This window comes from Glycine max, chromosome 6 (genome assembly GCF_000004515.6).
Source record: "Glycine max cultivar Williams 82 chromosome 6, Glycine_max_v4.0, whole genome shotgun sequence".
Lineage (NCBI taxonomy): Eukaryota > Viridiplantae > Streptophyta > Magnoliopsida > Fabales > Fabaceae > Glycine > Glycine max.
The window spans coordinates 914,334-927,810 of record NC_038242.2 but is presented as its reverse complement, the minus strand read 5'-3'; the positions used below and the strand labels follow the sequence as shown (position 1 = coordinate 927,810).

At 28.8% G+C, this 13,477-nt stretch overlaps 1 protein-coding gene across 1 annotated transcript; it reads left to right on the top strand.

Annotated features, from left to right (window-relative positions):
- The first annotated feature begins 12,214 nt into the window (after positions 1-12,214).
- Positions 12,215-13,434, top strand: LOC100777821 (glycine-rich RNA-binding protein 2). Its single transcript, XM_003527164.5, has 2 exons — positions 12,215-12,473; positions 12,732-13,434. The coding sequence occupies exons 1-2, from the start codon at positions 12,360-12,362 to the stop codon at positions 13,164-13,166; spliced, it is 549 nt and encodes a 182-aa protein (XP_003527212.1). The 5' UTR covers positions 12,215-12,359; the 3' UTR covers positions 13,167-13,434.
- Positions 13,435-13,477: the final 43 nt, after the last annotated feature.

Sequence of the window (13,477 nt, the reverse complement as noted above, 5' to 3'; positions counted from 1 at the left end):
GCCACCGCCTCAACCACAACCATGGCTGGCACAGGCTGAGCTTCTGTTTTACTCATGTTTTGTTTTTTGCACCCAACACCTTGAGGACAAGGTGTTTTCGATGGGATAGGGAATGTTAGGAAGAAGATGCAACAGGAAGAAGATCCAGCAGTGGGTGTCATTAGCAGTGGGTGCCATTGGAAGAAGATGCACGCACTACCACACACTACCATAGAATCAGTTAGTTAGTGACAACCATATTAGGGTTGTTAGAAGCTGTTGTAAAGTTAGTTATTGATTTGTTGAAAGCTGTTATAAAGGTAGTGTATATATAGGATATTGCATGCATGAATAAGAGCAAAGAAACATTTTGACTAAAAGCTTAGTCTAGTTCAGGAGGGACCTTGACCTCGAACCAAGACACTTATCTTCTTCCTCTCGCTCATAACAAATAACAAAAAATTGAATGTAATAAAATGAGATTGTTTGTGTGGATTATGTAGTAAATTTTTTTAAGTTGATAGATTGAAGTAGTTGCTTAAATTATAAAAAAGGTTGAAATTCTACTAAAAACTATCATTATTGACACTCTAAGAACCACAATTTCATTTGTTTATCTGCAAAAACTAAACATAATATTAGAAATTTTATAACACTAATATTTTGTTAAACCAATTAAACTAGACCCTTTTAATGCACAAGTTCATTGTTTGTACTTATAATTAGGTGTATTTGATTATTTTTTTCTTAAAGTTAATTAGACGAGATGATTCAATTAAACAAAATTGAAAACCCCATTTAAAAAATGTCATGTTTAATCAAATTAGTTGAAAAATTAACAGAAATTGAAAAATTAGTTGAAAATTAAAAAACTAATTTATTAAATTAGAACTGTTTGGTAAAACTAGTTATTAAAGTAATTGAAAACAATAAAATGAAAAAAATAATAAAATTATGATTTATTTTTAAAAGATAACAAGAAAAATAAAAAAATATAAAAAATTAGAAGTTAGAAATTAGTATTTTTTAAACCCTACTTTAAATATAAAAAAAGCTAAAAATTACTGCAAAACTATTAAAAAAACATATTTACTGAATAGTCAAATGAGTTTTATAATTAATAAAAAATTAAAAACTAATTAAATTGTCTTATCAAACATAGTCAAAACTATAAATCTAATTGAAATTTTGATAAAAACACAGGCTTACAAATCAAGTAAACCTAAAAAAATGTTATTGTTATTTTGATGTTAAAGACCAATTAAGTAATCAATAATAAAAATTACAGTAAAATATGACAATAACAATTTTGAAAATAAAAATCACTTTTAATTTTTTAACAGTTCACTAGTTAGCATTAACATTTTAATTGTTTATAATAGGAGTATATTCATTCCCCTAAAAAAAATTTTAAGAAACGGTGATTAAAAATATTGTCATAACCTATCAAATTTATAAGTAGACTTATAAATGTTGCTTGGACTTAAGTGAATATAAAGATGCTAAATAATTTAACCTTTATTATAATGATATAAACTAACATTTATAAATAATAATTTTTAACTACCTATAATTTCTCAAACAATTTAAGGTCATCATCTTTACCATCATGACTTGTTTTCGATCTTCACCGCACCATTTACTCCAATTAGGAAATAACTGCCCTTATCCTACGTGGTGATTAGTGTCGTAATTGTGTACTAAAACCTCAATTACGCTTGTAGGCGTTATCCTACACACACGAGCCTAAAAGGAAAAAAAGACGGGGAAATTAGAGGAGACAATAATAATGATTTTTAACGTTTGGCTGATTGCCTCAGTAAACACAAGAAAGATTGGTTAAATTTCATTATGAATCGGCAGCGTATGGATCAACTCGTTAATGGATAAACGCGTATAAATAAATGATTGAGTAGTTGAATTCTTGCATTACTGTATGGTTCGTAATTTTAGCTACTACGGTTAAAGACTATAGCTTATATAGGTACGCATTTATGTTGTTTTTTTTAATGATAAAGAATATGTGCAGAGGAAAAACAATTCGAATATTGCAAAAACACTTGCGCATTAATACAATTGCAGAAAATTTAAAAAATGCTTAGCTTTTATCTTAAAAACCAGAAAAGGTTTTGATAAAGAATATGGGGATTAAAATTATAGAAAATGTATTCAACCAATTACAAATCATGATAAATTTTTTGGTTTTAATAAAATTACCTAAAAAATAGTGCCTTACAAGTCATATGCTAAACATGATTTTTAATTGAATAACAATATAATTTTTTTTACATTGACAATACATATCGATTAAACTTTTAAAACCAACTTAATTAATAGGAAATCTAGGAGAGACGTGTAATGCTAACCATTTGGAATATAAGTTTTTTTAATATATATATATATTTCATTTGAAATATAAGTTAAATAAAGAGGAAAGGAACTCATTTGCTACGAATAAAGCAAAAGAGGAAAGGAATAAAAAGAAATGGAAATGATAGGAAAAATATATGATCTCAAAGGATTGATACACTAATGTAAAGATTCTGATCCAATGGAAAAACTCATGTAAAATTATGTAAAATTATTTTAGGCTAAGGATAATTATGTATCGTGAGTAAGATTAATTTATGATCCAACGGGTTAAAGGACATAAATAATTTCTAACGAACAAATAAAATTATTAGCCCCTATAAAATATAGTATTTTTTATTTATTTTAATCATTTAAAGATTTAATTTATTTATTTTTATTTCATATTATTAGGTAACAATATTAAGTATCACAGTGCAATTTATTTATTAGAAATTATGTTTTTAAATCTCTCATGTTTTTTAAATAAAATTTGTATACTATTAATAAATAAATAAACGTGATTCGTTACAACAACTAAAAGTTATTCATAGTAAACAAATATAATAAATTTCAATGAAGGAGTACCATACCATATAATCTGTGGATATTATTAATTATTTAAAACAATTATCTTTTTCCTTAAAAAAGTAATTCTGTTTTAAAAACTACATCACTTTTATGCAATGCAATCGTAAAGCAAGATGAATGACTTTCTGGGTTGAAGAAAGGTTGTTTCTTAATTTAATTTATTTTCTGGCGCAAATAGTTTGCTACACACATTAAAGTTTGGTCAAACAATAGGTGGCTTTTGGAAACACGAAACCGATCTTGTTAGCGTCATATACGACCATAAAAAATAAAAAAGATTGACATATACCCATATCCCAGTCAACAAAAAGGAAATGAGATAATGATTATTACAATCATCAAGTCATGACTCATGAGCAGCAGTGTCAACGCCATCAAAAAGTCAAACCAAGTTTTTGTAGTTGATCTGTTTTTGTATCTTCCATGTCCGAAACTGAAAATAGATAACATTCTTATGGACAACATCCACATATGGTAAAGAGAAAGAGGTTTGTTTACATAGCATGTGGCCGTACAGTCTCTATACTCTTATGAAAAACTTATTAATTCTTTTTAAAAAAATGCAACAAATATTTTCTACCATTCTAGGGAGAAAATGTTTGTAGACATGTGAATCATTATGAAAAAAGTATTTATTTTATTTTTCTCTCTAAAATAAACAGTAAGAATTAATTGTATATTTTCATTTGATCTCATTCGTCTTGATCTTCGTTTTCTGAATTTACACTCAATGAAATGTAGGTACTAGCTTGCTAGTTGAGGATCTGATAGTGATAGGGATTGTAGCTAAGTCTTCCCTTTCATCTGTGATGTTGGTAGCTTTGAAATTGAATTCTGTGTTGTAAATTAAATTAAGAGCAAATATAGTTTACAGCTGAATCATATCACACGGAGCGTGTGGCATGTCTTGACTTTTGTCTCACGTTTGTGATAAAGACAGACTAGCCGTACGACGCTACTTTGCTACATAACTTGTAGCCGTCTTTGTTTTTGGCTTCAAAGGAGAACAAAACAACATTAGAATTTATTAGTAATTTACAATTATTACTACAATTATTCTGAATTTTTTGCTTTATAGTCTTGCAACCAAAGATATCTATTTCTTAAGAATCCTTTGCCCAGCACAATAACTACATGGGTAGGGTGATTTATTGGTAAATGAATATAAGGGAAAAAAGTGAGAAAATTAACTATAGACAATTTACAACTAACTTCAAGTCATTCATTTAATTTAAATACCACTTTTCCGACCTTGCTAAGAGCATTTTATTAATTTAAAAACCAATTAATTTCTTTCTCCCAAGTCTTTCTTAAAATTAAAAATACGCATACCTTACTTGATTTGATTTTTTTTTTTTAAATATCAGCAGTGATAACACCGGTAAATAGCGAGATCTAATTTCCACGTGACACTTTCGATTCAATGATACTATTATTTTTTAGTGGGTCAAACAAGAAAATGAATCAAGTAATCTACTGCTGATATTTTATTGTTTCTAATAAATTAATTACAAGTGTATTACGTCGGTGATAATATTTATTTACATAATAAATTATTTTTGCATTTCTTAATTTCAAGCATTTCTTCATCGACCCTCTCGCTTGTTTCCTTGCTGAAGTTCTTTTTAGTATGTTGTGTTTGAATATATTATTTTATACACCTATTTTTTGTATCAATCTAATTCGATCTAATGAATTTTTCTTTGCCAAGTTTGAAATAGACTATGTTCTTGCCTATATTATTTTTTCACGTCAATTTAAGGATGAATGTGAAATTTATAACAAAGAGTTCATTGATGTTATTTTCCACGTCCTATATAAACGTGTTTCCAGACATATATACTAGTAAATACTGTTAACTTTGGCGTAAATCTCATTATTTTGACGTTGAAACATGTGAATATATACGATACGAATTTGTAACCAACTAGACACACTTTGTTAGTAGGTTAAACAATACAAGTTAAACGGATTTATGATTCTCCAATCCAATCCATCAAATTAATACTTATTAGGCAAAGTAAAGTTAAAAATGAATCCCCCCCAACACTACCACGTCTACCTAAACATTAATTAAGTGAAATCATATGAATAAATTTAAGTTGATTCTTAGTAGTAGCTTGGACAATGAATCAATATTCTACCACTTCTTTACATAGTTTTCTTTTCCTTTCCTTTTTCTTTTTAATCTATGTCCCTACACATGAATTTAAATAGTTATTTTGTGTATTTTAAACTTTAAAGTATGCACTCCTAATTAAGAATCTAGAATATACTGTATCATTTCGAAAGTAGTTGAACTCATATGAGTGCAACTAGTTAGTTGTCACACAAGTAATTAAGATGAGATCAGCATTATTAGTTAGAGTTTGAGATGGGAAAAACCATATATTAATATATAAATAAGAGTTTTATATTATTCTTCTAAAAGGAGTTTTTATATTATTATTATTTAATCACAATCTGACATATATAATAAATTTATTATTTTTATAATAATTATTTTAAAAATTATACCGATAAATCATAAATTTCTAACTAGTTGATGGTGTAAAAATTTTATGCTAACAATCTATATTAAGTTCTTCTTAAACTATCGTATATACTTGAGAAGTGAATATTTGGCAACCAGTTTCTAAGTCTTTGGCTTTTTGTTTTTTAATTTGTACGCTTCTATTGGTATCTCACTACTCTGGTTCGCCTACCTATGAATATATATGTTTTTGCTGATTTAAAAAAAAAATTGAGAAGTGAATAAAGAATAATTAAAAAATAATAGAAATTAAAGTCACTGTAAGTCTGTAACAATATTATAGTGTAGTAATTTTACGTGCATTATTAATTCATTGAATGTGTAGGGGACAGAACTAGATGAGATTTGGGTAGATGGAGCAGTGTTAATTTCACTAATAAAGTCCCCATGACGATGGTAAGCCATAAGCAGGAGCACTAGAATCGGTTTAATGCCACCATCTAAGTAGGTGACCACTTCCCCCTCCCAAACAAAGCAATTATGCAAGGAATGGAAGGATATCTTCCGTCTAAATCAATCACACGTGCCATGGTAAGTGTGTAATAATTCCTTTCTAAAAATGATTAAAACCTAGTATGTGTAATTTGGAAGTATATGCATAAAACTCCAATAAGCAAAGGTCCCCGAAGCTTAAATAAATGGGGACCGGAAGATTTGAAGACCCACTAAAATTACTAAATAGAGTAAGCTTGTTGTGGATTAAAATAATGCCATTATTACTTTTAATACTTTTCTGCGTATATTGCCATTAAAACCGTCATTTCAATTTGTCACTCAACGTGAGTAGGCGACACTCGTCATTTTAAAGTAACTATTACTGTCTCTGTTCTTTTAATGTTTTTTTTAATTATTAATTATAAGCTATACTAGTAATAAAATAATTTATTAACAAAATACTTTAGTTCATAAAATTTAAATATAAGAATTAATTCATTTAAAAATAACTAAGTGATATATTAGTAAATGAAAATATTAGTAAAAAATAATTCATATTTTTTACTTTTAAAGTAATAAATTACGCAAGACAAATTAAAATTTCTAAAGAAACATATATAATATGCACTGAGTGCATAATATAGAAAAATAAATCATTCTATTGTTAAGTGAAACTTGGGTAAATCTTACTAAACAATATAACTTTAACTTTTTATTATAACAACATTGTATGAATTTCTCTTAAATTCATGACTAATTATACTTTTCTTGATTAAAAATTGTACTTTTGATGACGCAATGTGGAAGTTTTTATACTAATATTGCGTGACTAATAATAACGGCCACCTTGTGCCCTTGTGAAATCGTCAGTTTGATATTGAAAGAAGTAAAGGAGCGAAGAATTGTCCAAAGGATTGGTACTCTTTCTTGAAAATTAGATAGTAATCAATTAAACAATTTAAATGAGTCAGGAAAAAAATAAACTAAAATACATTTTCTTCCATCTGATGCTGCCAGTGATCCTGCCACGTATCATGATCAACATATCCTCTACGCTTATTTATTTAAGACTATTACAATTCAAACACCACATTAAATATTTCACAAATTTAAACAAGAGTCCAATAAAATTACTATAGTCGATTATTCAAATAAAAGAAATTGTTAAAATAATTTATTTCTTTAACATCCTTCAACACTTTTTTTTATCTACTAAAATCTAAAGGGATGATACAAGAAAAATTCTCAAAAGGATTTAAAAAAAGGAAAAAATTTAAAAAGAAGATCAACAGAAAACTAGGGCAATGTAAAACGGAAGATTTCGTTGAGAGCGACGGAACTTTACACTAAACAGTGACATGCCGCCATTTATTGAACGTTGAAGTTGAACTTCAATCCAATAACTTTTAATTTTCGTTGAATCCAATATTTGATACGTTGCTAATGTGGCCAGCTAACTAATTATAAATTTGTAGTCAAATACATTGCTTGTTGAAACAACTCAGTTCGAAAGCCAATAAGTTTGACTTTATATATACAAATGTTCAGTTGAGCAGGTGTGAATTTAATAATCTTTTAATATACAATTAAAATGCGTTTTTAATCCAAGTATCATTCTTCGATTAGTTATAATATTTTTTTTTAATCAGCTGTGAGTCTTATGCTCTGTAGTCTGTATCCATTGCTAACAAATGCTGTTAGAGACTTGTTGTTATAACACTTAAACTATAAATTTGTATTTACAATTTTTCTATCTTATGCATCGATGAATAAATTAATGGATAAAAAATAAAAAAATATATTTTTATTTTTATTTTTTCAATATTATAAATTTTTATAATCTTTAACATATGTAATTGGTGCATAAGAGAAACAAAAAATCGAATTACTTAATACAAAATCAAAATACCTTTGGTAAAAAAAAAAAAAAAAGGAAGAAGAGTTTTTTATAGGTTGGGCCGCATGCTTTACCTTCAGACGCGAGGCCCAATATTAGTCAATCAGCATGACGGCTGTTTACTTGCAGCATCCTTTCCGGAATGTATTTTTACCTTCTGAATTGGTCATTCGGGAAGCCAAAAAAGGGGCGCATTTCGGATTGTAATTTTATATTCTGAATTTGCGATTCTGAAAGCCATAAAGGAGGTGCATGAAGCAACTTTGAGGTGCAAGAAGCAATAACCCAGCATGAATGACAATTTCATTCGGCCCAATAGCCCAGATATATTCCCGGAGCCGAATACACTTCAATATGCCGAGACATTCTGCTCAGCCCAATAGCCTAGCCATATTCGCACGGAGCATTTTCCAATAATGAACGGTTGGCATCCCATAAACATTATCATTAGGTGACTAAGTGTATTTTTCCTTTTCTTTTATGTCCATATGGAGAGCCTTGTAACAAATCTTTCCAAAAAAATAAAAAAGAAGGAAATAAGAAGTTGAAAAAGGGACCAAACATATTGTGACTTAGAGAACCTATATACTCATTATTTATAATATTTTTTGCTCAAATAGTCTATAGATGAATTGATTGAGGAACATTGTGCGTGATTTAATGTGAACTTTTTTATACCTAATTTCAGTTTTATAAATAAAAAAATACATTCTTTTACATTCTCTATTCCTACTTGTTCAAGGATGTCTATCTTTTTCTTTTTTTAGAAAAAAAAAATGTCTCTTAAATAAGCATACTAGCCACACTTGATAAACAGTCTTAAATAGTAACCTCACCATTTATTTTCCTATCTGCAATTATATAAACTAGATCTATAATTGTGGGTTGTACATAAATTTTTAGTTATCCATACTCTTTTAAGACAATTTGTTAATTAAATATTTCTCTCATTAAATAAATCTACAATGTCATTTTTTCACAATTTGATTATGCTTTTAAAATAAAAATAAAAATTTAAAAATTCACCAAACTGATTGCTTCAAATTTTCATGTTTATTTTAGGATTAAATATATTTCTTTCATCCCTTAAGAAGTTGAAAATTTATTTCTGGTCCATACTATTATGTGATACGTATTTCTTAACTATTTATGTGTTTAGTGGAAGGTGAAATGACTATCCCAGCAAAAATCTAATGATGTTTATGGTTCAATGTTAACATGTAATACTTTGCAAAAAAAAAATCCTTTAAAAAAGTTATTCATTACCTTAAAATAATCTTTAGGGATAAAAAAAATTATGATTTTAGATTGTAGAGGAATTAAAACCAAATAAAAAAAATTAACAAAGTGAATAATAGAATCCTTTAAAAGTAATTGAAATATGGGTAAAAGTTAGAGAAATAGGACTTTGTAATCAAAGTGAATAATTGTGATAATTTCATTCATACATGTATGATTAAAAATTGTTAGAGAGGAAAGTATTTTTCAACAAATTGAAATACCAGTTGACACGATTGCAGATAAGTTATACAAAGACAGCTACTAGTATCAAATCAATGTATTTAGGAGTATTTTCATACACGTGTTGAAATCATACAATTTAATCGTTAGTATTAAAAATTTATAAATAAAATTGTTAACGGTCAATTTTCAGGAAATTAAAATAGGACCATTTAATTCCTCGAACACCAAAAATACTTGAAAATTGACTAAAAATTTAACATGTCATCATGTTTGTATTCAATTCTCATTTTTTTATTAATTTATGTCGGCTTATTTTAGGATTTTCTAAATCCTTTACTCTTTTCAATCTCTATTTCTTCTCAAAACTCTACTTTTTCAATCCCTACTTTTCATTATTATTAAAACATTTTAAAACTAATCATTAAATCAAAAACACTTTTATCAAAACCCCTTTATTAATAATCCTATGAATTATTATACTATAATAACAAAAATGGATATGTTTATTGAAATTATAATCGTAGTTTGCGTTAAATATTATATAATTCTTTGATAAGTTAAAAATTATGAACTTGTTTGTTTAATAAAAAAAACTCATAATAAAAAATGAATTCTATGTCTTATCTTTAAATATTTATTTGTTAATAGAATTATTTAATGAAAATTCCTTTATTATATTAAAAATATTTTTCATTCAAGGAATAGATGTAATTTTCGTGATTAACACCATCCGATATTAGATATTAAGTAACGTTTCATGAACGGTTTGCTAAAAGAATATAAGGAGTTAATAGTTTAATTGTTGAGAGAGAAAATGGTAAGAGGCAAACGCGAATGGGATTAATAGGGAGGTTAAGGTGGGAAGATTGACTTCAAACGTAAATGAATTTATATATATCAAGAAGATTAAGATATTTCTTGAAGTTTCGTGCTCGTATTATGATCAAGTTGTGTTTTCAAGGTTCACTCAATCTGTTTAGAGAGGCAATGATATAAGTGTTAGTTTAGAATAATACTCCAACGTTTTAGTCTTTACATAAAATCAATAGAGTAATAATAAACAGAAAGTGCATTTACATAATCTTTGTGTGAATGGCCTGTTAAGAGGGTTTGACTGATGTAAGTAATACCTGTGCATCTTAATTAATATTAATATTAGGTGTAATTTTTCCCTCTTATTAATATTAATACTACAATTTAGCCTTAAAAAAAAAAAGAGGGTTTGACTGTAGGTGAGTTGCAGACCACATAGTAAACCTTGTTAGCATGGTTTTCGTTAACCAATATTCTAAAATTTCTTACATGAGAGATGTGAACAGGCATGAAAGATTTTCCCAATGAGGTTGGGCATTGGATGAATTCTGTTGATGCAATGCAAGTTGTTCTCTGTTAGTCTTAAGGATGTATGATAACTCTGTTATCATTTTAATAGTCGATTTTTTCCCAAAATATTTTTTTTATAATTTCGGTCACAATTTATCTTTAGAACTTTGAGTACATATCTTTAAAGACATAATTGTGGAACTATTACTCAATAAGCGATTATAAATAAGCAAAAAAATCTTTAAAATGAAAATTCAAAAATTTAAAAACTAAAAAGATTTGAGCCACATGTTTTGTGGCGATTAATCATAATTATTATCTTTCTTTTTTGTTATAAATCAAGATAACCTTTATGAGAGACAACCTTGTTTAAATTAAATATAAATATTGTAAGTAATAAAAATTATCTTTTGGGTATTTAACATGATTGACTCAAATTTAAAATTAATAATTAGACTTAAATAATCATGTGCTAGTTGACCTATGTGCACAATAATTTATAACTGATATTTTAATATGTATATCATATTCTATAAAAAAAATATGTATCATATAAGATAAATATTTATTTCATATAATTAAAATTTTATAATAAATAATTTTTTTAATATATAGACTATGTTATAATTAAATTCATAATATATAAAAATTTATATTATGATATAAAGTTATTTATAAATCATAAATTTAGTCACGATTCCTGTTCCTTTTATTTTGTCTTACCACCTGTATTATTTGATTATTTTTCCAGCATTTTGGTTTTTTAGCGAGTAATGGGTATGGATTCTTATATATTTGACTTAAGGATCTTAACTACCTTAGTGGTAGACATTTCATTTATGAGGAAGATGTTATTCTAACTCTCTCACCTATCTGAGTCACTTGTTACTAAATTTTAAAAATATATTTTTTAACAAAAGTGTGATTTTATTGTACATATCTACAACAAAAAGATACTCATGTTATAATGTATGGGATGGAAAATAAATATATGCAATAGAAATGTGAATGCATTACACACATGTTCAATGTGTTATGAATTTAAAATTTAAATAAATTAAAATAAAATCAAGGAATTAAACATTTATTAATGAAAATAAAATTAAATGTTGAAAGCATATAAATCATGTATATTAATAAAAAACTTAAAAAATATTTTTAATTGAAATATTTTTTTGAGCTTTATAACAATTAACAAGAAAGTAAATTCAATAACTTTTTGTTGGTCAACACAAATTCAACAACTTAACATGATTTGATGTAAAAAAAACACTAAACATGATTATTCTAAGCCTGAAATAGGGTGTGGAAGCTTGAGAAATCACAATGATAAAGTCGAAAGTTTGAACAGCAGGGCAGAACAAAAGAAATGGTTTTCGAAAGCAGGGACACAACTGTACTTGCGCCTGTAAGATATTTTCTATGAACAAACAAAGTCAGATATTTTAGAAGCCATTCTAAAATAATCAGACCATGTTAATAACAAACAAACAAACAGATCGATCTTTAATTTAATTTTCGTCTTATTCTTATTCCTTTTCATTTATTTATTTATTTAGATACGTACAAAATACGCGAGTTGGACGTTCCTTAAAAAATTAAAGAGCAATTTAATACATACATATTCTATCAATAAATGCAAATGAATAAGTAAACAAGTGGATTTTGTTTTCAAGAGTTTGAGTTTGAGTTGCGTGGTGGAGGTTAACCCTAGTTAAGACATTGGACGCTATATAAGAAGGCGGGAAGGGGTAGCCATTATTCTTCGTGCTATTTTCCTTTGTTTCTATGGCTTCTGCAGAAGTAGAGTTCCGATGCTTTGTTGGTGGGCTTGCTTGGGCCACCGACCACGATGCTCTCGAGAAAGCCTTCTCTCAATTTGGCGAAATCGTCGAATCGAAGGTCCGTTAGTCGCAGGGATTGGATCGGATTTGGATTCTCTCATCCCTTCTGATCTGTTTTGCGTTACTTGATCTATGATACTTGTGTTGCTTGATCTATAATGATTCTTTTATTACTCACACCAATCGGTACGTTCATCTTCATCTTTGATTCAAAGGCGAAGATCGATCGGTTCTAATTAATCTGTTTTTTTCTTCTTCTGAATTTCGAGATTCCGTTCCCGATCTGATGCAATTCTATGCTTTTTTGTGTGTTCAGGTCATCAACGATCGTGAAACTGGAAGATCCAGAGGGTTTGGATTTGTGACCTTCGCCACAGAGCAGGCGATGAGAGACGCAATTGAAGGAATGAACGGCCAGAACCTCGACGGTCGTAATATAACCGTGAACGAGGCTCAATCCCGTGGAAAAGGTGGCGGCGGCGGCGGCGGCGGCTACGGAGGAGGTGGTGGTGGTTACGGTGGCGGCGGAGGTTACAGCCGCGGTGGAGGAGGATATGGTGGCGGAGGAGGCCGCCGTGAAGGTGGTTATAACCGCAACGGTGGTGGAGGAGGATATGGTGGCGGTGGCGGCGGATATGGAGGTGGTGGAGGTTATGGTGGCGGTGGGAGAGACCGTGGATATGGTGGTGATGGTGGGTCCCGCTACTCGAGAGGAGGCGGTGGTTCGGATGGAGGAAGCTGGAGGAATTAAGATTACGTGAATTTTTAGGTTTTTAGTGGGTGAAAAAATGGGGGGAGGTTGTGTTGTATCATCCCCTTGCCTTGATATTAATTGTGATAATTTTAGGTTTGGAATATGCGTTGTGGTTTGAGCATCTGTTACTGTTATGGTTGGGTTTTTGACATCTGATAATGAATCTGTGTACTGGAAGGATTACTGGGTCTTGGTCATCCAGATTGAAATACCTGAAAATCCTTGCTACTTATACATCTCAATCTGCTTTGCAGCTTGGTTAGAAGACGATAAGTCCCAAACAAGTGTTCAATGTTCTTTCTTACCAA